Below are 27,037 nucleotides of genomic sequence, written 5' to 3' on the forward strand. Positions count from 1 at the left end.
ATATATCGATATTTTACATTTCCAATATAGCTGTTAGTAGCGGATTAACTTGTTATTAGGTAGAATTCCATGATGATGCTTCTAGCATAGAGTTAGAGAAAATGTAAGCTGGTATCTGCTACCCTATTAGCTCATTTGGGGGCACCTTTGCATAGGACATTGTATTCATAGCATTATTTTATATATATATATGTACATTTTTTAGTTTTAGTCTATGTTCACACACAGTTAAAAAAAAATAAAAAAAAAAATCTGACTGTTCTTTTGAGGTAAAAATACAGCTGTATTCTGAGTGTAAGGCTTTGTTCACACAATGTGTCATATTAATCATGGCCGTTGTTGCCCATTTACAACAGTTTAATTTGACACTTACTTTGTGCTGCCCTCTATCGAATCCCGGCTGAAGTGTATACACATAGTATACACTCTGGCCTAGATCGCTAGCGGTGCCACAAAAAATTGACATGTCAGTTTTCTGCGGCCGCTATTCATTGAATAGCGGCCGCAGAGAACCTGTCAGTTCACACAATGGAGCGTGCGGCGGGGAATTCAGTGCACGCCCACATCTGAATTCAGCAGCAGTGAAGATCATCCGGCCAGTACTGATCTTCCCTGACACTGGCCGTTCCATAACCCAGCTGGGTCACTAAACAACCGGTGTCTTATGCCATGTGAACATGGCCTAATAGTGTGCTCATTGAAATCAATGGAAAATTGGCCAGCGGTGTACACACTGTATAGAATACTGGCCGAAATTAATTACGACCATTAAAAAAAAACATGCTTATTATTAACCACCTGTTTTTGCAAAAAAAAAAAATGGAGTGTTTTTTTCCCCCACCTGTTTGCACATTTTGCTTTTATTTTACTGTATGTGAACCTAGCCTTATACTGATTTTCTGTGAACTCAGATTTTTTTTAATTTTTTTATTATCCAGTTCTGTCACTGTATAATTGAATCTGTCCGACTCAGTGATCTTTCTTGCTCCATATATAAGTTGTTCATTTTAGGTCCAGGCACATGAAGCACTGACATAACTGAGCCAAATGAATAAGGACTGGTGGCCAATTACAATTACCGATTAGCGTCCATCATTACAGTTTATTTTGAGAACATCTTTCCATTCATGGTTCATTTCCAGCTAGTTGAGAAGCTGACTGACAGTGAAATGTGCAGTTACTCTCAAGAATCCAGCTGCAACTGTATCATTACAATGATCTGAACTCTAATTCAGAAAGTGCTTGTGGGCAGTCTTCCAGAAGAACATGGCCTAATGCAGCTTTGAAGGGGGAGTTGTATATTCACAGAACAGTATCGCTTCCATCTACATAACACTGGACTTTTTCCACATTCATTGCTGAATATTTTAATGTCCTGTTCCGGTTATTTTGTGAATAAAAGAAAAAAGCAATAACACATCATTTACACTTTACTTTTGCAAATTTTACAATGTGCAAATAAGCTGCTGAATTGCATCAGGTTTTCATTAATCTCCCATGAAGATATTTGTTTGTGAAATTTATTGGTGTTAAAGAAGCAGTATGCCTGAAGTCTCCAGGGGGGTGTGTGTGTGTGTGTGCGTGTGTGTATATATACAGTATGTGTGTATGTATATATATATATATATATATATATTCCTTTAAATTTGTATATTTGCATTGTTTATACCTTGTGGATAGCTGCATGTGATCGTTCTTAATCCTCTCTTGCCCTGTAGGTAGGGTTTGAACAATTGTAGTGAATACCATGTGGGACAGGCTTATGTGTGTACAGGGGATTGGTCTGTTGCTGTCTTTGCCCTGTATGTTATGCCTGTAGTTAGGCAATCCTTCATGTCGTGGCCTGCCTCTTTCTTTTGTTACTCACAGAAGATCATTCCATAGTATGCGTCATATTCTTTAGGTATCTTTCAACATTTTTGAGGAATAAGGCACAAGGTGTAGGAGGTTTAGGCCCCTTTCACATATGAGCTTATTCTGTTTGTGTTTATGAACAGAATAATGACCCATTAATTTCTATGGCCCCATATTCACACATGTTACGGATTAGTGTTGGGACCAAGATCTGTGCCACAAAAAACGCTGGCGAGCCATTAAACCGCCTGCAATCGCAGCACGGCTCCCCCTTCTGAGTAAAGGGGTCTGTGGTGTCGAGGACAGGTTGCGGATGGCTACTGGTGCACATCTGTAGTCATGTCTGCAGTTGGTAGCCTATGGCTATTGTTGGATGCGTAAATGTGGCCTTTCATAACCTATGAAAAGTTGTACAAAAAAAAAAAAGAAAGCCTTTTTTTCTATTCCTGGTTAAAGCGTATTTGTCATACACAAATTCTCCAATGAACTGGGGCACTATTCATAATAAATTATACATTCCATACCTTTGTAATTAGTGTCCAAATCTTTATTTTACTAAAATGTTTAACGGGCCAGCCAAGTGTCATGACATGACCTAGCTGATGAAAGTGTATAATTAAAATAATAAATGTTATACTTACCTCTCTAGGTTCCTCTGGTGTCCTCTTGCATGTTCCAAGTATTCTCTGGAGTGACAGGCCGCTCAGCTAATCACTGGCTGAGACGGGACAGCACCATGGCCAGTGATTGGCTGTGCAGCCTGTCACTGCACAGATGGGTTAGGAAGTGTCAGCAGTGGCTCCAATGACTGATTACAGACAGGAGAACATCAGGGAGTGTTAAGAGGTAAGTATATAACTTTATTATTTTCTATACACTTTCATCAGCCACGGACTGTGCACTTCCTATAACAGTGATGGCTAACCTTGACACTCCAGCTGTTGCACAACTACAATTCCCATCATACCTGGACAGCCAAAGCCATATCTTTGGCTGCCCAGGCATGATGGGAATTGTAGTTTTGCAACAGCTGGAGTGTCAAGGTTAGCCATCACTGTCCTATAACATGGAGCAACGCGCTGTCAGCGGCAGATGATTTTAAAACATGTTCAAAAAACTATGATCAACCAATGCATGGCTCCTTGGCTGATTGTTGTCTTAATTACACAGGCCTGAATCGTCCTGATTGGGCAAATAATCACTGCCTATAATAGAGCCCTTCATGGGCGGTCCATAGACTGCAGCAGTGCCACCACTGTTCACTTGTCACTGGAGTGGAAAATGTACTGCTGTTCAGGTTGATAACGGACTTGTAGTGCCCATGTAAAGTCTAGACCATAATTAGCATGTTAAGCAACAAAACTGATGTTACCAATATCTAGGATACTGCCCACAATTGGTGGTTGCTTTCTTTCTCCACAGGACAGTTATGTGCGACTGCTAAATCTTATAACAGACATAAAGACTATATTTGTAAAACATGTTCACATTCAAGGACAGCAAACTATTACTGGTAATTTGAAAATGAAGAGGACACAAAGTATGTTAGAAACTTGATAACTTTTCAGGTATATGAAGCTGGAAAACCAGTTTGAGTTCTATATGTTTTAGTCTTTTCCCAACCTGGCTTATTTATTTATTTATTTATTTATTTATTTATTTATTTACGGTATCAATAATATTATTAGTTAGTATCTTTGGAGATTATAATTTATTTTTTTTAAGAATAGGAAAAGTGGACAATTAAAAATTTTCTTATAGGGATTTTTTCTTTTTTTTTTTACCAGATATGTCACAGCAGCCATGAAGGCCTTGCAAAGGTGTCTGTCTGCTATGACAACCAATCAGCACCATGCGGATTAACATATAATATAACTGTATAGATGCTGCAGTCAATAGCTATCACAACATCTAAGCCATTAACTGTACTGCATTAGGCCCCTTTCACACATCCTCCTCTTCTGTTTTGCAGAACCATGAATGAGAACAGGACCCATGCATTTCTATGGCCTTATACATACATCCATATGTGTTAGGTGTTTGCGGTGCACAAACTACTGCCACAGACCCCCTATTTTGAATAAATTAGTCTGTGCTAATGCTGTCCGTGGCTGTGGGTAAACAGCTGCAGACAGCTCTACAAAATTGTAAATGTGGCCTTAGACTGATCACTGATGCCAGACGTCAGCTCAAAATACTATATGGCCATTCTTCATGCACAAAAAGGAACATTTTTCGGGATGTTTATGAGCTGTAAATGGCTCCGAAAATGCCCCAAACCCTGTGTGTGAACACACCATTACTTTGTGTCCACATACTGCTTTGCATGGCGATGACCGGTGTACTTTGATCAGTGCATGTTATGACAGAGCTGTGATGTTATATAGACTTTCATACAGCATAGAGGTCGCTATCATTGTGCCCAGTGCAACACCATATGTAAGCATTTTGTAAAGGTTCACAAATGTTATATTTTTAACCTGTTTAAGATCAGAAACAGCTTTAGCTTCCCACTCATTAGTAGTTGATGTACTGATATAGGGGTATAAAGCACATGGCATTTATGTGCACAGAGCTCTGCTGTCACTTGCTCTGGCATTGCAAATTGAAGTATTACTAAGTAACATGAGCTATATTGGGAACAGCTACCTATGACAGCAATTTTACATTTAATGGTCTATGGCATATTACAGAACATCACCATTAATTTTCTATATAAAGCTTTATCACCATGCATTACTGTTAGCTCAGTTTTGTTCATTTCATCGTAAAACTGTCAAGAGTCCAGAAAGTTTTATCTATCTCATATAATTCATTTAAAAAATAAAGTTGACAAGGTGAAATGTCTATTCTGAGGGGTCATGTCATATTATGCGCAATAGAAACTACTATGGTGAGAATATATATATATATATATATATATATATATATATATATATATATATATATATATATTGAATCCTGGCACTTGCAGGTTGCTGTTACACTTTTCTGTTTATGTCACATACACATGAGAAAAGTTGTTATCTGTCGGAATCTTAGTGTTTAGACCATGACTGATCAGGAGAACAAGCGGGGAGAGATTTTTATGCCTCTTTCTTCACTTTGTGACTGTGTGGGCAAGATGGCACCACAGGTTAACATTAGGTGGCCGACTCTGGCTAAGACAGGACACGCCAAGCACAGACTCATTCTCCTCACTGGTCGAGTTCAGACTTTTGATATGTCTGTATCTGCTGCTGTCACTTGAAAAATCTTTTGACGTGACACACAGATATAGCAAACACTTTAATTGATCAGAGTTTTGGCATTGAGACCCCTATTGATTGTTAGATATAGTTGGGACAATCACTGTGTGCTTCACTTTCTTACTCGCTGCTTGAACCAGCTTATTGTAGGAGATTCCTTGTAATTCTTTGAAGTTGTTTTCTGCAACAAGATGGATCGAGCAGAGAGGAGGGGAGTGAAGCGCACAGCCCTGAGCTTCTGCCAGCTGTATCTAGGAATTTAAAAGGGAAGGGGAACCAAGACTCCAGCCAAAGTGTTTGACTTACAGGTACCGGGACCGCCTCCTTCTGATGAACACTCATAGTTAAATGTGGTACTTTGCTTGACAAAGCAAATGACTCTTGTGGCTTTTAGCTGCATTAGGCCTGCAGTGGCGTCACAAAATGCCCTTTTTCCCCCTAGTGCCTTGGCACCCGAGTGATGTCACTCAACCGTCACTTGCAGAGAGAGTTTTGGTGTCTTTTCTGTTTTTGTATTACAAAGTAGAGCGGGAATGCCTACATGGAGGAGCTTATTACCATGGTAATTTCCTACAGGGGTTTACCTGCATGGAGGATATATACAGCAGGGGACTAACTACTAGAGGGACTACCTACAGGGGGATGTGTACATGGAAGATACTACCTATTGGACGGTCTAACAATTGGGAGGGGGTTATCTTCAGAAGGGATAACTACTATATGGATACACTGAGGGGGACCTAACTACTATATGGGGCACAGAGGGACCTAATGGGAAAGAAAAAGAAAAGTAAACTCCAATCACCTTTGAGTCATTATTTGTGCAGTCTGCAAAGCCTCTATAGAGCTAGTATCTACCAGTATATGGCGACTTTATGGGTATGCGGGTCTTACTATAGTATATGATTTTATTCAATAACAGTATGGTTGTCATGGCAGTGGTCATGGTATGGAGGTATTATTTGTGGCTTTTATACTTGTATTATTGAGAATACTGGTCTTGGTGTACTAAATTTGCAAGCAGCTAACCTCCTGTAATCTAAGTAGCATAGTACAGCGCAATGGTTAAAGCGTCACTGTCACTTCAGGAACTTTTGACATGTCATAGAGACAGGTCAAAAGTTTTGATTGGTCCGAGTCTGAGTGTTCACACCCGAAGATAGAGTCACTCTGAGTGACATGATCAGTCGAACTTACAATGAAGTTCTATGGAGCTTGACTGATCAGTCTGACTGATCACGTGACTTAGAACCGGTACGAGCTGCAGTGCGTCTTCTCCTGGCTCTTATCTCCCGATCGGTACAGGTCTGGTACAGGTCTGGTACAGGTCTTACATGTCAAAAGTTTTCTGAAGTGACAGTGAAGCTTTTAAAGTTTTACAAAGTTCATCCACATACTGCAACTAAAACCCACAGGACAAAGTGAGCATCCCTGCAATACTATAACCCCCAATGGCAGTTGCTCTTTACCCATTTCTTTTAACCTTTTGCAAAGGTGCAAAGGCTTGCAATAGGTGTCTGTGTTTTTTTTCTTTTCTACTACCAGTGAGTTTTACTGTAAAGGGACCTATTAAGGCTCTGTCACCCATGGGCCCTGAAACCTGGAGCCAACCCTGCATGAAAGCTTGAAAGACAGACAAGAGTTTTTCTTTTTCTTTCAGTTTTTTTTTTACTTGTGGGAGGTGCGTCTAGGTGTTATTTGCCTCATCTGCCTAGGGCACCAAAGCCCCGGCCTTGTCTGTACCACCAGTAATGCGAAATTTGCATGGATTTGAAATATTTTAGTGACAGGTAAAAATAATCTAAAAGCCTTTTATTATGTAGCATTACAAGACGACCATTTAATTAAATGGGGAACTGTGAAAACATGGTCAAATTCAGTCCTCCAGATTGGAAGCAGCTGTTTGCAGTAGTTTATTGAGAGGTCCTTCTGAACAAAGTTCTTCCATTCATATACCTTATTAGATTATACTCTTACAATCATATATCTTACTAGGTTATACCTTATCCAGGCATGTTGAAAGAGGTTGTCCTACAAGGACAATCCTTTAATATAGAGAATTTAACCATGGTGCATAGAAGTAATACTGAAATAAACAACGACATACTAGGGCATGTCTGAAAATAGAGACAGTGATGTGATTGTGGAGCGCTGGCTCTGTGCACATTACTGTTCTGATCTGTTTACTGCATGAGAACATTTCAGATGGTAACTGACACGTAATATACCGTTTAAATTCCTCCTCATTGTGTATTTGGAATTGACACTGGACCCTGTATTAATGATAGAGGAGCATCACATGTTTATGCAAAGCCTCCTTTAGAGCAGTGAATTGTGCTTCATCAGTTGATATGGAGAACACTTAGAAAGTCAAATTGGGTGCTCTCGGAAATAAGTTATCTCCTATTCTGCCGCAGGGACCGACGGTGCATTGCATGGAAAGCCCAGGGCTGTAAAGAGATTAGAGACATCTCTGTATGAATGACAGCTTTAGTAGGTATCCAAAAATAATACCACAGAGTAGGGACTGCCACTTATAAGGTTAAAACTCTGTTCCTTCATAGCTTAAAACATTTGTCGTGTGGATCTGCATTAGAGGATGGCACTATGTTTACTGTGGAGGCTATGGGGGCTATGGAGCCCATAGAACAGCATCACCAACTCTCTGTTTCTAGCCTCTGGTCTACAGTTTCTTCCAGCTTCCTGCATTGTAAGAACCCCGGTGGGAAGTACCCACTCAACCAGTCAGTGACTGCAGTGGTGTCCTACCCCAGTCATGCACTAACTGGCTGTAAACACACCCCAATCTCCCAAATCAATAAATATATATGTACAGTATATGACATGGAGATGGTGATGTAGGCTGGAGAGACTGGTCAGAAATGGTGTCATCACTGGGTAGGTGGTGGTGGTGGGTCCAGAGATCAGATCCAACCAAGCATCCCATAACATGAGAGAATTATGCGTTGTCTACAGAGAGAGGGAGAAGCCCTCCATTTTAAAGTTCTTCTATTTTCAACTTCCTTTCGGGTGAATTATGCAAAATCACACTGAAGCCAGTACTATTGGTGATATAAATATATTAGTAAGTTATATACACTACTGTTCAAAAGTTTGGGGTCACCCAAACAATTTTGTGTTTTCCATGAAAAGTCACACTTATTCACCACCATACGTTGTGAAATGAATAGAAAATAGTCAAGACATTGACAAGGTTAGAAATAATGATTTATATTTGAAATAACATTGTTTTTACATCAAACTTTGCTTTCGTCAAAGAATCCACCTTTTGCAGCAATTACAGCATTGCACACCTTTGGCATTCTAGCTGTTAATCTGTTGAGGTAAGCTGGAGAAATTGCACCCCACGCTTCAAGAAGCAGCTCCCACAAGTTGTATTGGTTGGATTGGCACTTCTGGCGTACCATACGGTCAAGCTGCTCCCACAACAGCTCAATGGGGTGGTGATCTGGTGACTGCGCTGGCCACTCCATTACCGATAGAATACCAGCTGCTGCTTCTGCTGTAAATAGTTCTTGCACAATTTGGAGGTGTGTTTAGGGTCATTGTCCTGTTGTAGGATGAAATTGGCTCCAATCAAGCGCTGTCCACTGGGTATGGCATGGCGTTGCAAAATTGAGTGATAGCCTTTCTTATTCAGAATCCCTTTTACCCTGTACAAATCTCCCACCTTACCAGCACCAAAGCAACCCCAGACCATCACATTACCTCCACCATATTTAACAGATGGCGTCATGCATTCTTCCAGCATCTTTTTATTTGTTCTGCATCTCACAAACGTTCTTCTTTGTGATCCAAACACCTCAAACTTGGATTCATCCGTCCACAATACTTTTTGTCTTCCTCTGTCCAATGTCTGTGTTCTTTTGCTTAATCTTTTTCTTTCATTGGCCAGTCTCAGATATGGCTTTTTCTTTGCCACTCTGCCCTGAAGGCCAAAATCCCGCAGCCGCCTCATCATGTTGACACTGGTGTTTTGCGGGTACTATTTAATGAAGATGCCAGTTAGGGACCTGTGAGGCATCTGTTTCTCAAACTAGAGACTTTAATGTGCTTATCTTCTTGCTTAGTTGTGCAACGCGGCCTCCCACTTCTTTTTCTACTCTGGTTAGAGCCTGTTTGTGCTGTCCTCTGAAGGGAGTAGTACACACCGTTGTAGGAAATCTTCAATTTCTTAGCAATTTCTCGCATGGAATAGCCTTCATTTCTAAGAACAAGAATAGACTGTCGAGTTTCAGGTGAAAGTTCTCTTTTTCTGGCCATTTTGAGCTTTTACTTGACCCCACAAATGTGATGCTCCAGAAACACAATCTGCTCAAAGGAAGGTCAGTTTTGTAGCTTCTGTAACGAGCCAGACTGTTTTCAGATGTGTGAACATGATTGCACAAGGGTTTTCTAATCATCAATTAGCCTTCTAAGCCAATGAGCAAACACATTGTACCATTAGAACACTGGAGTGATAGTTGCTGGAAATAGGCCTCTATACACCTACTGTATGTAGATATTGCACCAAAAAACATTCATTTCAGCTAGAATAGTCATTTACCACATTAGCAATGTATAGAGTGTATTTGTTTAAAGTTAGGACTAGTTTAAAGTTATCTTCATTTCAATGTGACCCCAAACATTTGAACGGTACTGTATCTTAGACTGATTGCTGGCTTATGTACACAGGCTGATTGTCAGGTGAGGAAGCGTTCCTAGAAACAATAATTGGCTCATGTGAAATGGTCTTTAGTTTTCTCCATCTGTTAGCTGGCTAACTTCTACTGCTAAAATTTGCCCCCAAAAGTAGCTCATTATTTGTTACATTAAAGCCATACTTCTTTTTTTAGTGAAGGTAGGTCATCTTTCCGGTAAAGTACGCCCCCTTGCCAAACATGTAGCAGAAGTGTCCAAAACACATTGAAAATGTGGTTCAAGTCATGCAAAAAAGATGTTGATGCAGGTTGTTATGATTATGACCTCCATTATTTTGTGCCTGAATTCAGATGTTGCTTTGGTATTTGTTGGCAGCATGAAAGGTCAGTGTACTACAACACATATAGTACAATAGAATCCCTGTAACTATGCTGAAAGGGGTCCCTGTGCCACAATAGGAAGTTTAGTCAGGTGCTCAAGTCCCAACTATGCTCTAATTTTTTACATTGATGCATTATTGTGTGATATATATATGTATGTATGTATGTATATATATATATATATATATATATATCCATATATATATATATATATCTTATGTGTGTACAATATTCCAAAGGATTACCTTGTATAAATGTTCTATGTGCAGTTCACAGTGATTATAGCGTGTATTCTAACTTTTAACATGTTTTCCCATTTTGTTTGGCCGAGGATGTTCTCCTCAAATGCCAGAGTAAATTGTAAAAAAAAGTCTTTTGTCAGACTCTGCCCTTTTGTCCATGAAATTGTCATTGCTGCTTTGCAGGTGTAACCACAGTGCAGAGAGTGGGTGGATGTAATATGATCAATTAGTTGTACTCTGAAAGTGAAGCTCTTTTGGAATAAACAAAATCCTGCTAGCCTTTCTCCAAAGCGGAGTTAAAGTCACTGACTTTGGCTTTTAGGTATTACGTTTATTTATTAACAGGTGCAGACGCACAACCTGCCAGCTATAACACTGACAGTGATTCATTGTCAATTGCCTCATCAGAAGGTATTGTAAAATAGCCCTAGCATGGAGTAAAGCCTCTATAATCTTAGGCTCCTTTCACATGGTTGTCATTATCCCACGAGATTTACGAGTTTGCCAGAATTATTGCTCATTGATGGCTTTTTTTTTTTTTTGGAACAACTTGGCTTCCTGAAAGTATCACAACAGTGTACATGGCGCTTGGATTAATAAATCTACTCCTATGAGCAATGGCAGAATTTGTGAGCATAAATGGTTGTTTAGCATGGTTACTGTGTGGATGGGTAGTATATATCTGGGACATGAACCTTGAGAATCCCTTCTTTTGGTAAAGTTATCACCCTGTTATATTCTAACAGAGTGGTATTGTGTAAAGCAGCTGGGGTGCGGCATTGAAAAGCTATGTCCAGCAGCTGTTAGGTCCCGGGGCTAACTGACTCTCTTGGTCAGTCAGCTGGCGTGGCGCTTTAATCCAATATGCTAATGAGCGCACTGGAGGTTGGCCTGAAGTGACCACTTCAAGAATATCTCCACCAACGTCCCCCACCACCAGTGATGGGCACCTCTTCTTCTTATTCAGGTATGCCTCCAGTCTGCCCCACAGCCCCGCCTCCTGTCCGGTCCATTGGGTTACCGCTGTAATTTGTGATCAGATTTCCAGTGCCACCATCAGAGCGGGTATCCCTGCTCTGATGACAGTGCTCGAGATCCCGGCACAATGACAGGTTGGCCTTTCAGAGAGACTGGAGGCATATCTAAATGATAAGCGGAGCCACATGTGGGGGGCGGGGGAGCTACTTTGAATTGCCGAACCGACCTCCAGTGCACAACAGTCCTCATTGGCATATCGGATTACAGGCATATATGACAGTAACCAGGTGGCAAGCTCAAGAAAACTCCACGTCAGTTGATTGACCACAGCGGTGCCAACAGGGTGGTATGTAAATCTTATTGCTGGCCATAAGGTGCTATGTTTGCTTTAAATTGCATTTTTTTTTTTATTCTTGTAGGGAAGAAAAAAACATCACACATCAAACTGACACAAAGGGAGAAAAACAACAGCTTTTTTTCTTTAGTATGTTACATATTTTACTACAGTTAAATACCATGAAAAACAGTACTAGATATAGTAGAATAGTATTTTTTTTTCTGAAAAACTCTATATGAACCACACTGTTAATCTTTTTCCTATACTGTTTCCTATACTGACTTCTGATAAAGCAAAACACTTAAACTTTTCCCGGCATATGGGTTTTGCATAATCAGATTTCTGCTGCTGAATTCCACTTTTTATTCAGTTGCAAATCTCTACATGAAGGAGTTTTATGTATTCCTTCTACTAAATATCTCCTTTTTTCTTTGAAAGCTCCATTTTAGGATAGTTTTGGAAAATATTGATTTCAGTCTTCAGTCATTGTAAAGAATGAGCGCTGAAACTAAAAACCTCCAACGTTATTGCTGTGATCGTAAGGCAAATTATAGAATTTAATGGGCATAAAATGTACCGCATATTAGTAAAAACATAACCTGTCCCGTTCTATGCAAAACCCTGTCACTAGCAAACATTGGTTAGTGTGCAATAACCAGTATCAATCAGCAGATAATATAATGTGAATTCACTATATTGATCAGTTCACATTGACTGTGCTAGGTGCTCGCGTTATCACAAGGTTCAATATGATATTTAATGATGAGTTCTCTTGAAATTTTATTTGACTTGGTTGCAAGTTTTGTCTCTTACCTAGCCAAACATGTTTTAAATTACCTTAACATTGATGAAGTAGATGTATAAAATTTGCAGTTTTGCAGTTACCGGTTCATTTAACATCCTTACTATATGTTGATTGCAAACTTTCCAGCTATTAATTTAGCGCCAAGTACACAAGAAAGCAAAGTAGGTGCATCGCTGTACTGTGATCTTGGAAGGGAAGTCAGTAATTTCCCATGCCTGGATCAAGGTTGCTGTATAAGGGCACGTTCACACTACCGAATCGGCATGGAGATTCCACTCAGGAACCCATGCCCGCGAAGTCTGTGCCGAATCCCACCTGCTATGTCTTTCAATGGGAGGTCTTGCGCGCCTCCGCTCTCCGATCCTCTCCACTCAAAGAATTGACATGTCCGCGGGCGAGGGGGTTCTGAGTGGAATCTCTGCACCAATTCCATAGTGTGAACGGGCTCTAAGGCTGTGTTTACAAGCCCTGTTACTATGTCACAATAACGTTGCCTTTTTTGCCATAATTTTCCAAAATGCTGATTAAAGCAGGATGGTTTTGTTTGTTTGTTTTTACCACGATTTGCACAGTCACTGTAAAAAAAAAACATGTCACACTTATTCCCAGCAAAAGCATGGTGGTACCTTGACCCAGTATTGCAATGTGTTAATACAGCCTGAAGATTTGTTTTGGGCCTCATCACTAATATAGGTGTTGTATAATGTGGGATTAGCTTATGCTGAACCTAAGGTTTGCAGATTTTGGAAAATACAGCCTTTTCCTAGGAAACTGCTGCTCATAAGCTTCGGTGCCCAAAGAACAGAAGTTATCCCCACCTGGGGGGGAGGGGGGGGGGGAGAAGCTGGCAATCACTATAGCACCCATTATACTGTTGTAACACTGTCCCTTCAAGGGTGTTAAGGATGGGATATTTTAAAAAGCCATTACAATATGGCGCTGACCTTCTAAACAAGTAGAGATTTTTGTATTCCTTACAGTTTACGTTAGTTAACACTAGTGCTATGTAACTAACTTCTTCTGTACCTCAGCCAATGCAGTACTAACACGAGCCTTAGCAGCAGAACACCCTCCCCCAGGGTACATAAACTGGCTGCCATCTTTGAATAAAGGAGATCCACCTTAACCATCAATGCGTCAGGGTGTTTGATTCTCAGTGCGCACTATAAACTTATAACTTGTAATTTGGAGCAGACAGTCACTATGACAGCACTCTTCAGGTGCGTCCATAACGGGGGATGGGGGGGGGGCAGGGGCTTATTCTGATCCGGCCTCTGTAGTGAGAGAGGAGAAATGGAATTTAGTGTAGTCTCTCCTTGTGAGAATTATCCAATGTAGTGAGAGGAAGTATTGAACAGTCGCTCTGTTGTTGTAGGAGAATAGCTAAGGACAGCTTGGATGATTCCAGCACCTTCTAAGAATCCTGTTTAAGTTAGCTTATGGTCGAAACTTGTTCCTGCTAACATTTTCCTCAAAGGTATCTTTCTATCTAGTCCTGATCTCTAAGTGGGCTGTAAAGAAATGAGGAGTTTTCCGATTCACACCCTGTTGTTGCAAAGTACAGCATCACAGAAACAAGTGGATCATTTTTCTCCAGCCCCTAATCCAGCAAAAGAGACATAGAACTAGTGACTAAAAGGGTTAGCATCAAGAGGAACTTCATGGACCCTAGAGACACTAGCACCTTGGGTTACCCTGCTTACACCTAAAGCCTGCCTAACCTTGATACTCATGAACTGTACTGTCAGGGACAGACAAACACAACCAGACAGTGGGTCCTGATCTAAACCCACCCACTGTCCCTGCCTCATTGCCTCAGTCGACCCTAGGCGGTCGCGGACAACCACGAAGACGTTCCCTGCACTGAGTACGTCGGACACAAAACACGACAGACAGACAAACACAATAGAGAGTAGAGAACAAAGCTAGGTCAAACCACACGGGCAACGCGGCACAAAATCGGCACACAAAGAATAGTCACAGGTCAGGCGGGAGGTCAGGAACACGAGTAAGCAGAAGGGAATTAGGACGGGAAACGCAGGAATAGACTGGGGAGAGCTGGGACCAGGGGTTACCTAATAGCCAGCGATATTACACTGGCTAACACTTTACTATATACTGGACCAGGAGCCCAGAGCCGAGCTGGAGGCAGACGCCACTGGATCGAGGTGAGGTAAGTTCCTAACATGTACCTTCAGTTATTGGATGGTCTTGCGGATGTTTGTTAAAAAGCAAACAAAACATGCTACAAGTTACTGAGTTATTATACGTGACCATCAAGTGCACCCTGAAATACCACCAGCCACAACACCTACATGAACTACAAGTAACATAATCCCTAGTGTAGCCCCTATTTCACTGTGCAGTATGCACTAGGCAGTATGGAGTGTGAAGAATCCATATGGAAGCCTATGACTTACAGTAATCAGTAATGCATGGATATGCATATGGAAATACACCTTTATATCTTTATACAATAATTATGCTCTCTCTATTTACCATTAAAGACAATATATCAATAGTCAAATTTTATGGACATATTACCTACTTCTGTTAATTTTAACAAAAAAAGGTTGGAAACTTACGTCCCATGTGGTGCTTCATTCAAGGTCTCAACTGCTTTGAGATGCTCATTATCCTTTACATTACCCTTGTAGTGGCCTTAGCAGCCATTATCCTGTATAATGTTTGCTGCATTGCCCTGCTTTCTGATTGACTAGGCTATGCTGAATGCAGATGCTGTAGAATGCTGTGTCGGATAATTTATACATATCAAGCACATTGTAATGAAGTTGAAATTATTTTCACATTTTACTCATTGACTTTCGCTGTTTACAGTAATGCCATATATTTACATAATGAAGCATTAACAGGAATATTCTCCCTTTGGCATAACTCCATTTTTTTCATGCAAAATTTTGTTTTCATTAATTTCATAATGTAGATTTGCAGGGGTCAGAGTCTAGTTTTTCTGGTACGTTTTTATGATAAGTTCTGGCTGTTAATAGTTACTCTAGGGGAAGCATAGGAGCTTAGCATGTACATAGTTATTTATGGGCCAAATGGGAAGCATTATTCACTATGAGATCTAGTGGAATTAATATTAAGGACATAGTCATATAGTAGATTTTTCTTCTGAAAAAAATAATTTGTGCATCTACTGGAGAGATCCAAGGCATACTAAATTCGGTTCAGGCCCTTTCACTGGCTAATTCACACCCTGGCTACATAACACAGTGACATGATACTTCTATCTGTATATGAATTCCTGCACCAAAATGAGTGTGCCTCCATTTGCATTATTAAAGGGGTTGACCACTTAATAGTAAAATTGTTCAGTGTCCTCCATAGACATATAAAGGCTCAATGGTGGATATTGGGGGGCGGGGCATGGTCACATGCTCCTCCATGTCAGCCATCTTATGAACAGAGTCACCACAGAGCAGGACAGCGCAGCCTGGAGGAGACTGATTTTAGCTCTATGAGGTACACAGGGAGCTGCTGTCATTAAGTAATGTGAATACACTTATAAATACTGTACACTGAACAATTTTACTATAAAGTGGACAACCCCTTTAAATACTAGATGTATAAGTTAATTTGTTTTAGAGTTTGAAAAGTGCAATTTTGCCTTTGTATCCTTTGTTAACCGTTAACATTTTTTTTAAGCGTTACATCCTTTTTTTTAGTAAAGTCCTCTCTGTAGAACAAAATAGTTAACCGTATTATTGTTTCTATAAAGGTTTATGTCAGAATTAAGGATGATGAATGGAACATTTATAGAAGATATGCTGAGTTTCGGAGTTTACATCATGAACTGCAAAGCAAATATCCGCATGTGAGGTCCTTCCACTTTCCACCAAAGAAAGCAATTGGGAACAAGGTATTTCTTTCTCATAATTGCAAAAACCATATCATTTCGTCTTCAATCATGGTTCATAAATTGCTGGTCTTGCATAGCATGTTTTGCTTTGCTTTATAACTTCATATTCATGTAATAAGATTTGTTGAACCATTTTAATGTGCTAAATGTTGGGGACAAAAATCTGAACCTTGCTGCCTCCCCTGACACTGGTCCTCCTGGTACTGAGGTCACATCACATCACCATTTCAGCCCATTGTAGAATAGCCAGTGATCACAGTCACAGTGAACATCCCTATCTAGAAGAATGATGATGTGGACTTTTGTAATGCCTCTTTAATGTGGAACTGTAATTTAGAAACAGCTTTGCTGAAATCAATAGTACATGCGATTTTAAGAAACTCTGTAATAGGTTTTATTATTTCTTTACTCAAAAAGCAGTTTTCCATCCTCCTGCGGCTCAAGAAAAGTAAAGACAGGTTTTCTGTGTCCATTATGGTCTATGGAGGGGGGAGGTCCTGAGGGGAATGAGTAAGCACAGAGAGGAGAAAAGGCAGCCCTGCACAGAACCGCATCCTGCAATCTTACCTCACTAAGTTCCCAGACCAGCACTGAGCAGTCTGACCTGTGAATCCAGCATTTTTTGTGCCCCAATCTCCAATTTGCAGGGCTGGTCCTCTCCTCTTCCTGCTCACTCATCCCCCTCTGCCCCTCCCTCCTCTATAGGTTATAGTGGACTCTTCATCGTAATGTAGGTAACTCTGCCTGATAATGCACAGATAAAAAATGAGGAGGAAGGGGTTAGAAAAAAAGCTTTTTGAGTACAGAAAGAAACTAATTCGCCTAATAAAACCTATTACAGAGGGTTTTAAAAAAAATTGCTTGTACTACTAATTTCTGCATCTGATTATGTAAAAGTAAGGTATTATTTAGCATAATGTACAGAGGAATGTACCTCAATATGGAGAAAGAATCAGATGAGATCTAAGCCTGGGTTCACATAGTATTTTGGTCAGTATTTAGTCCTCATCGTGAAGCTTATTTTGGTCACTATTTTTTAGCTAAAATCATGCGTGGGTGCAAAACACAGAAAAAGTAGCAATATTAAGCAAAATAAGGACCAAATACTGACCAAAATACTTCATGTGAACCTAGCCTGTTTCCAGTATACAGGGGGTGTAGCATCCAGTTTGGGGTTTAGGGTTTATGCTATCCTACCAGAGAGGAGCATATATCAAAGTCTGATTGGTTTTGAAATTAGAAATGCCCTATCATTGCATATGCACAGTATGTACAGGAGCAGGGACTCCTGTGAAAGGCTTGAGTCCCGACTGCCTTTAAGACAACATTTTCTGGGGACTGTTGGATCTGGGGCAGTGATGATCAGTATATCCCTGTGGCACATCTCATATTGTCTGTGATGAGAAATTATTATTGTCACATTGGAAATGGATGTGAAGTTCACAGCTAAATGTGGAAGACAGGGTGAATATATGTACTAAAGTACAGGGAAATGATTACTTCCATTGGTAGAGATAGTAATGGCCGATATATGTATTTGCCGTATTCAGGAAATCATATTAGACTGATTTGTCACTTAACCTGCAGAACAGCAGTATGAGTTACTTGTACCTTCAGCGCGTGTCTTTTACATTATTAAAGGAATCAATGTTTTACTTGTGCACTAAACATTTTGCAGCCTCCCACAGAGTGGAAAAGACCTGTCATTACAATGCCTGCTTAATTATATGGGAAATCAAAGTACCTGGCTGCCTGACATTACTGTACTGTATGCCGGCACACACTCTCAGGAGCCGTCGGTGTGGTTAGTGAGGGCATGATGCCGGGTCTCTGGTTAATGTATTCATCATAGTTGGAGCACAAACATGAAACCTATTGTACTTACCTTTCTTGTCATGCATAACATCATTCATGTACATAGTGTAATCTCTCTACTCTCTTTCTATCTTTGTATGTACAGTATAATCCCTTCTTGTGATTTTCATATTCAAGAATATATCAGCCATTGGTTTAACATAGAATTCCATTTAGTGTGTTAAAAGGCAGGACTCCCGGGGTCAGCTGAAGTATCTACAAATAATAAATGTGTATAAATATGCTCAACAACCTTATTTTTCTACCTTTAAAGCCCTTTATGGGCTATTAAAAGGGGTTGCACATAATTAGAAATACTTGGCTTTTTTCTTCCATGGACAGCACCACTTTGAGACATGGGTTGATTCTGGTATTGGGGTTAATCCTATTCAATTTAAGGGTTCATTCTTTGAGCGGAGAGCAGAGGTGCACGAGAAATCCCATTGAAGCAATAGGACCGGCAGAATCCTAAGCGGAATCCGACGTTCGCTCGTAAATTCAGCCTCTTTTGCTCAGTGGGAATGGGCCCTAATAAAGTAGAGCTGCAAACCTTTTTTTATTATTTCAATATAGATAATGGAGGAAATTATGGTTACATACTACAAAAAACTAACTAAAAATAAAAACGCTGGATCGCATTATTATCTATATATGAATTAAAGTGTACTTTTTGTTTCATTTTTTTTTCTTCTGAAATCAATAGTACAGGCGATTTAAAGAAACGTTTTAATTGGGTTTATTAGCAGAAAAAAGCATTTTTATCATGAAAAAGCAGTTTGAAGCTCTCCCCCCTGTCTTCATGGTTGTCTATGGAGAGAGGAAGGGTGTAGGAAGATGAGGCACCAAAACAGGAAAACAAAGAGTTCATTTACAACTCCATTTTGCCAGGCTATTTCCTCTGAAGTCAGCACTGAACTCTCTGACCTCTAAATATTGGCGTTCACACAGCTTCCACTGTGTAATCCTTTGTTCTCTGCTCTCTGCTGCCGACTAATCTCCCTCCTCCCCTCTCCATAGGTTACACAGAGCTCGACTGATGTAAACAAGTCGACATTTCCTGATTATGAGCAGTGAAGGAGAGTTAGGGGGGGGGGGGGACCTGGGGAAAGTCTTTTTGAATGCAGATAATGGCATATTTGCCTAATAAACCCAAATACAAAGTTTCTTAAAATCGCCTGTACTATTGATTTCTGCAAAAAAAGTAAACCGACAGGTACACTTTAACCTCTTAAGGACGCATGACGTACCTGTACATCATGCGCCCGTAAGAGGTGTTCAGAGCGGGGCCGCGCGGCGACCCCGCTCTGAACCGCCGTGGTTCCGGGTGCCCCTTGTAGCCCGTGACAGCTGCATCCGATTACCGGACGCAGCTTATCCCTGGTGTCTAGTGGAGAAGATTGCTCCTCCGGGACGTTGTCCCGGAGGAGCGATCTCCATTACTGCTGCCGGCCGGGGACCTCTCCAAGATGGCGCCGTCCCCGTCTCGGCACTCGTTTGCTTTCAGCTGCAGCAGCCGAAAGCAAACGAGTGCCGATCTCATTGATCTTTGCTGTATAACTATACAGCAAATATCTCAATGAGAGATCAAAATGTATATACTAGAAATCCTCCAGGGGGGCTTCTAGTATATGTGTAAAAAAAAACAAAAAAACCTTTTCCCAGGTTTTAAATAAAAGTAAATAAATAAATAAACATGTTTGGTATCGCCGCGTGCGTAATCGCCCGAACTATTAATTAATCACATTCCTGATCTCGCACGGTAAACGGCGTCAGCGCCAAAAAATTCCAAAGTGCAAAATTGCGCATTTTTGGTCGCATCAAATCCAGAAAAAATGTAATAAAAAGCAATCAAAAAGTCGTATATGCAAAATCAAAGTACTGATAGAAAGTAAACATCATGGCGCAAAAAATGACACCTCACACAGCCCCATAGACCAAAGGATAAAAGCGCTATAAGCCTGGGAATGGAGCGATTTTAAGGAACGTATATTTGTTAACAATGGTTTGAATTTTTTACCGGCCATCAGATAAAAGAAAAGCTATACATGTTATATATCATTTTAATCGTTACAACTTAAGGAACATGCATAACAAGTCAGTTTTACCCCTGGGTGAATGGCGTAAAAACACATTCCCCCCAAATAAAATAAATGAGGTTTTTTTGTTTTTTTTTTCAATTTCACCACACCTTGAATTTTTTTCTGGTTTCGCAGTGTACTTTATGCAAAAATTCAGCCTGTCATTGCAAAGTACAATTACTGACGCAAAAAATAAGGGCTCATGTGGGTTTCTAGGTGGAAAAATGCAAGTGCTATGGCCTTTTAAACACAAGGAGGAAAAACCGAAAACGCAAAAACGAAAATTGGCCCCTTCCTTAAAGGGTTAAGTGTGCTGGAGGTATATGATAATCACTTGGCTCCCTTTCCTTAGTTTGCAAGTTGTCATTTACGATCACAAATGCGGCCAAAACTGTAACCTCATACGGTCACCAATGTGCGATCTTGCCGATAATCCCAGCGACATGGCACTGCTATTGGTGACACAATAAGGAGGTGTTTTTTTCTGCATTTGTAAAGGCATATGTGGGAATGTAGCCTTTATTTAATTGTGTGCACCAAAATAATCGCCAGGCCTCAGATGTGGAATGTGGAAGCTTAAATTGGCCCTGTCACTGCACTCGCTGCCTTGAGACCATCTACATTATAGTAACCCAGGAAGTTAAGAGCCTAGCCGGCACTTCTTCTGACTGTATCTAGCAATTGGTAGGTGTCTAAACACGAAACATTTGTGATGTACCGTGTGACAGGTAACTACGTTTTTTTTATTTTTATTAAGTAACGCGCAGTTTAAGGCTGGGTTCACACTACATATATTTCAGTCAGTATTGTGTTCCTCATATTGCAACCAAAACCAGGAGTGGATTGAAAACACAGAAAGGCTCTGTCCACACAATGTTGAAATTGAATGGATGGCCGCCATATAACAGTAAATAACTGCCATTATTTCAATATCACAGTCGTTGTTTTAAAATAACAGCAAATATTTGCCATTAAGGGTATAAACCCACACACCGTATATGCAGCGTATTTACTGCTGCGATACGCAGCAAACTCGCAGCAAACTCGCAGCAAAATCGCAGCAGATTAGATCTAAATAACTGAACACAGCATCAAATCTGTACCAACAAATCTGCTGCGTATTTGTTGCATATCTGCTGCATATACGGTGTGTGGGTTTATACCCTAAATGACGGCCATCCACTCAATTTCAACATTGTGTGAACAGATCCTTTCTGTGTTTTTAATCCACTCCTGGTTTTGGTTGCAATATGAGGACCACAATACTGACTGAAATATACGTAGTGTGAACCCAGCCTCATATTGCAAGCTCACTGTTTCCCAAATGTAATAAAAATTCTTTCTCACTACTAGAAGGTTGATTGCAGGGAAACTGTCAGCTACAGCAGAAAAGACATCCCAATCTCTGTACATGGCTATAAAGTTATGGAAGCAGTAAGACTAGCCATACTTTTAATTTAGTTGACCAAAGCTGCAGTCTTCTAAAGTAAAGTCTTTTTTATTTCTGCCCTAAAGTATCATAGAGGCACGGCTAGGGCACTTCAATGCACTTAATTTTCCTGGCCACGCCTCTAAAACACCTTTTTTTGGTTGATTACAGCCTCACAGAACTACAGTAAAGGTATAGATAGTTCCACTGCTTACATAGCTATGTAGCCATGTAATTGGTTTGGAGCATCTTTATATCTTTTATAAGCCATGAATTTGCCATAAGCCAAGAATTTGACTACCACTGAGGCTCACAATGATCAGCAGAGGAAAAGTGTATGTTTACAAGGGCAAACCCCACTTGAGGTGGGGTGGAGTGTCTTTGGGGGGACAGTCTCAAACTCAGAGTGGAATGTGCTATGGGGGGGTTTATGTGGTCTATTTAAAGGGTTTACTATGCAATAGTAATGACAGTAGTCTTTAGGAAAGAAAGCTAAGGGGTGGGGTAAGCAAATGGAGCAATCGGGGAGATGCATGATGGGAAATGTAGTTTCCTGGCCAGTGCCCTCTTGGATACAGACCGGCTTTTAGAAAAACCTGTAACCCAGGAATGGCGGCAGCTATAAAGACAGAAGATGGCTCAAAATACACAGGGGGGGCTTGTTGAGTAAGACCAACTAGGTTTGGGAGCATTTAATTTTTTAGCTCATAGGTGGATGACCCCTTTACAGCTTCCATTAATTTCAACAGGAGCTTCATCACAGAACCACACTAAAATGTTTTTTTTTCTCCTTAATAAACATTCACCATGGAAACAAATGGAAGGTTTTTTTTTTAACAAGGTTTATGCCCATGTAAAAAGAAATCTGTGGGAACAATAAAGGAGACTCCACATATATGGTAGGGGAAACATACCAAGCTGAGCTATAGTACCAGCATCAGAAAACCCCATACATATTTGAAGTTTCTTGAAGTCTACAATCTTGCCGTTTTCCCCAGAGCGCAGGCTTTGTTCATATTTTACACTGCAGGTGTCCTTTTTAGATTGGCTGCTCCACAAGTGCACTGCAAGGTCGCTAAGAATACATATAGATGTAAATTCCTGGTAATTGCTCTCCAAAGTAATATGCTACTAGAACGATTTCAATTAACTAGAAGAAAGACTGAAAATATTTCAGAAAGAAATGTCTCTCTCTATTGTGACTACCTTACATGTTTTACTTTATATACTTGTTAGGCCATCATCACAATTGAAGATTTTAATATAATATACTTATAACATTATATATAAATAAAACATAATACAGTAGGTGGTCACAGTGGCCAAGATTTACTATTGCTGCTGTTCCACAACTTTGACTACAAATGCACCACAATTATGGGACAGCGCAATCTCAAAACAATTATGATTTAGTGCACCAGAAAGAATAGGAAAATGCACCGCGTGTGAGAAGGCTAATTGGAAATCGGTTTGGCTTGGCCAGAAAGGAATTTGGCCTACAATGTGACACCAGGCACCAGCATTTTGGTCCACATTTTTAGTAGTAAGTAAACGAATAGTTAATTTAAACTTATTCGGGACCACCGGCCTCAAACTCAGGCCTCCAGCTGTTACAAAATTACAATTCCTATCATGCCTGGACAGCTAAAGCTTTGGATCTCCAGGCATGTTAAGACTTGTAGTTTTACAACAGCTGGAGGCCTGAGTTTGACGCCCCTGGTCTAGACATTGCAAACTCATGGTCCTTTTACACTGAGCGAAAAATCTCTCAATCGATGGTTTAACGATTTTGAATCAATCATCGATAATCGCTCCATGTAAAAAGAATCATTAGACTAAAAAGTCTTAAAGTCTAAAAAGATTTAGCGAACAGCCTAAGTGACCATGAATTGTATAAATTGGGTGCATTGGTAGACTGTCTAGCTATTAAATTTCCCCCATCCTTCTGCAAAACTGCAACACAGAGACAACTTGTACACAGCTTTTTACTTTATGCTTAGCTGTCATCAGTACACGATATGTAATCTCTGTATTTCACTGTGTGCTACTTAATAAAGACCTTCATAGCGCTATAACTCTAGTAGTACAAAAGACTGTAAGGTTTCCTTAGAGCAAAAGATATTTATGTAGCTCATGTCCATTAACTATGATATAGGGACAGACAGCAATTTTTTTTTATTATTTAATTATTTTCTTTTTTTATGTAAATTTATGTTGGACTTAAAGCAAATGTACCATTAGGAGTAGTTTTTTTTTTTTTTTTTTTTTTACACCTTTTTGACGCTGGCACAGGGATCCCGATGGCGCAGTCCTTTTCTGAAAATGCTGTCTGGTTCCTGTGATGGTCACTGTTTTTTTCCTGTGCACCAACCCGCTCTATGCACTGAAAATAGGCCTAGCATCCCTAGTGTAACAATATCTCCTTCCCTTGGTGATATGCTTACATTAGAACCAAGCAGGGCCGCATCACAGAGGGTAGTGGATATTGTTACGCCGGGGGCACCAGGCCTGCCACCAGTGCATAGAGCAGGCTGGTGCACATGAAGAAACCAGCATGGGAACCAGGTGGCTTTTTAAAAAAAGGACCGTGCCTTCAGGATCCCCACGCCATCACTGACAAGGTAGTGAAAACAATTTCACTACTCCTAATGGTACATTTGCTTTAATAATGCCAGAAGTATAGGGGGAAACAATAAAAAAAATTTAAATAAACAAAATTTAATGCATTTTGATTGACCACTTTTAGGATGGAAAACCCCCTTTAAATTCATATAGATAATTATATACCAACATAACATTTTAAACCCTTTCAGACATATTCAGAATTATCAGATTAGAAACTGGTGAAATCTGCCTATAACAACCAATCACAGCACAGTGTTTATCTTAGCAGTCCTGAGAGCTGAGCTGTGATTGGTTGCTGTGGGCAGTTTACACCCTTTGATAAATGTGGGCCAACTTTGTTTCAGCTAAAACTTCTTATATATATAATACAACTCCTCTTGTTTCAGCCGGTGATAGCCGTGAAGTTAAATGCTTTTTTAAGGACTACTATGTAGATGTGCTTGAACTCCAGCATGTCAGCTAGCAGAAAAGCCTTGCCGTGATGAAGTTTGCCAGTAATTTTACTGTCTGTCCAGAAATTCAAATAATCAGTATTTTTGTCATATGGAGAGAACTCTACAATGACAGTGAGATAATGAGAATGTCAGACTGCTGTGAAATAATTCTTATACATTAAAGTTTTTACATTCTTTAAACATCATAGTGAGTACCCACCATTTTTTATCTACATTGGTCTAATATTGTGCCTTTTTTTTCTTAAAGGGCATGTTTGAAAATGTTGAACATTTTAAACCCTTTCAGACATATTCAGAATTATCAGATTAGAAACTGGTGAAATCTGCCTATAACAACCAATCACAGCACAGTGTTTATCTTAGCAGTCCTGAGAGCTGAGCTGTGATTGGTTGCTGTGGGCAGTTTACACCCTTTGATAAATGTGGGCCAACTTTGTTTCAGCTAAAACTTCTTATATATATAATACAACTCCTCTTGTTTCAGCCGGTGATAGCCGTGAAGTTAAATGCTTTTTTAAGGACTACTATGTAGATGTGCTTGAACTCCAGCATGTCAGCTAGCAGAAAAGCCTTGCCGTGATGAAGTTTGCCAGTAATTTTACTGTCTGTCCAGAAATTCAAATAATCAGTATTTTTGTCATATGGAGAGAACTCTACAATGACAGTGAGATAATGAGAATGTCAGACTGCTGTGAAATAATTCTTATACATTAAAGTTTTTACATTCTTTAAACATCATAGTGAGTACCCACCATTTTTTATCTACATTGGTCTAATATTGTGCCTTTTTTTTCTTAAAGGGCATGTTTGAAAATGTTGAATCCCCTGATATTCCCATTCTGTTGCTCCAGTGGTCCCTGCATGTCTTAGTTTGTTGTGGTAGTCACATGTGTACGTCATGACATTGCCTCTAGATATTATTATATCCAAGTGTTGGTTTAATTCTTTAAGCTCTCAGAGAATCCCTTTAATATGTCCTTATAGTGGCTGAAGTTCCATTTTTCCTTCCACCACTAGGGGGAGCCTACTGCATACTACTTATGCTTTGAACCTCATAATAAGTCGTATGCATCAAGGTGCTAAATTCCGTCTAGAGGGTGGGTATAGAAAACCTTTAGTGTACCTTTAGAACTTAACATGTGTGCTTTGGATATGTCTGAAGTTTTAATTGGGGTTCAGACCCTGACTGATCAGTAGAATGAGCAAGGAGAAAAGACTTATATTGAGTAGTCCACCTAGGTCACATGACACAGAACTGGGAGAGAACGTGCAGACTTCTTCCATTATTTCTCCTTATTTTTTTATGATGACAGTGCCAATTTAAAGCTTACATTTAATTTTAACAGGACCATTAGAGAAAAACTGCAGAAAAGTGTCATGTCACTTATTTTTTCATGTGGAAAACGTGCAGTTCAGTTTTTGAAAACCATGTTTTTTTGTGAATTTTATGTTTTATGCATCAGTATCCAAATGTTTTTTTATCCATGTGAACAAGCTATCCAACCAGAATTTAGAGTTTAAAGCGACTCTGTACCCACAATCTGACCCCTCCAAACCACTTGTACCTTCGGATAGCTGCTTTTAATCCAAGATCTGTCCTGGGGTCCGTTCGGCAGGTGATGCAGTTATTGTCATAAAAATGACTTTTAATCCAGCAGCGCTGTGTCTAACGGCCGGGGCTTACATTTGTATATGCATTAGGCTGGCACACCCTCTCCGTCCTTCCTCCCCACCCCCCTCAGCATTAGGAATGCTCCAGGCAGATTGCTCCCTATTCCCCACCTGTATAATGAACATGGGCTGGATCGATAATACACCTGTGCAAAGCTCAAACAGCAGTAAATGTTGAGGAGGGTTGGAAGGAAGGACAGAGAGGTTGTGCCAGCCTAATGCATATACAAATGTAAGCCCCGGCCGTTAGACATAGCGCTGGAGGATTAAAAGTTGTTTTTATTACAATAACTGCATCCCCTGCTGAACGGACCCCAGGATAGATCTTTGATTAAAAGCAGCTATCTGAAGGTACAAGTGGTTTGGGGGGGACAGATTGTGGGTACAGAGTCGATTTAAAAATTACCTGGTGTTAAAAGACTATTGATTTAAAAAAAATATTGGAATGACTTCAGAGTAGTTGCTGCAGATTCCTGATTCCTTAGGGCCCATTCATACTATGGAATCGGGGCAGAGATTCTGATCGGAACCCCTGC

At 40.1% G+C, this 27,037-nt stretch overlaps 1 protein-coding gene across 3 annotated transcripts in view; it reads left to right on the plus strand.

Annotated features, from left to right (window-relative positions):
- Window positions 1-27,037, plus strand: part of SNX29 (sorting nexin 29) — a 394,719-nt gene that overhangs the window by 275,742 nt on the left and 91,940 nt on the right. For all 3 annotated transcript variants that reach the window (XM_069983707.1, XM_069983706.1, XM_069983708.1), the window contains one exon: window positions 16,249-16,389. In XM_069983707.1, coding sequence (XP_069839808.1) covers window positions 16,249-16,389 — 141 coding nt within the window. The remainder of the gene's footprint in view (window positions 1-16,248; window positions 16,390-27,037) is intronic.

The sequence above is a fragment of the Dendropsophus ebraccatus genome, chromosome 9 (genome assembly GCF_027789765.1).
Source record: "Dendropsophus ebraccatus isolate aDenEbr1 chromosome 9, aDenEbr1.pat, whole genome shotgun sequence".
In the NCBI taxonomy this organism is placed as follows: Eukaryota; Metazoa; Chordata; class Amphibia; order Anura; family Hylidae; genus Dendropsophus; species Dendropsophus ebraccatus.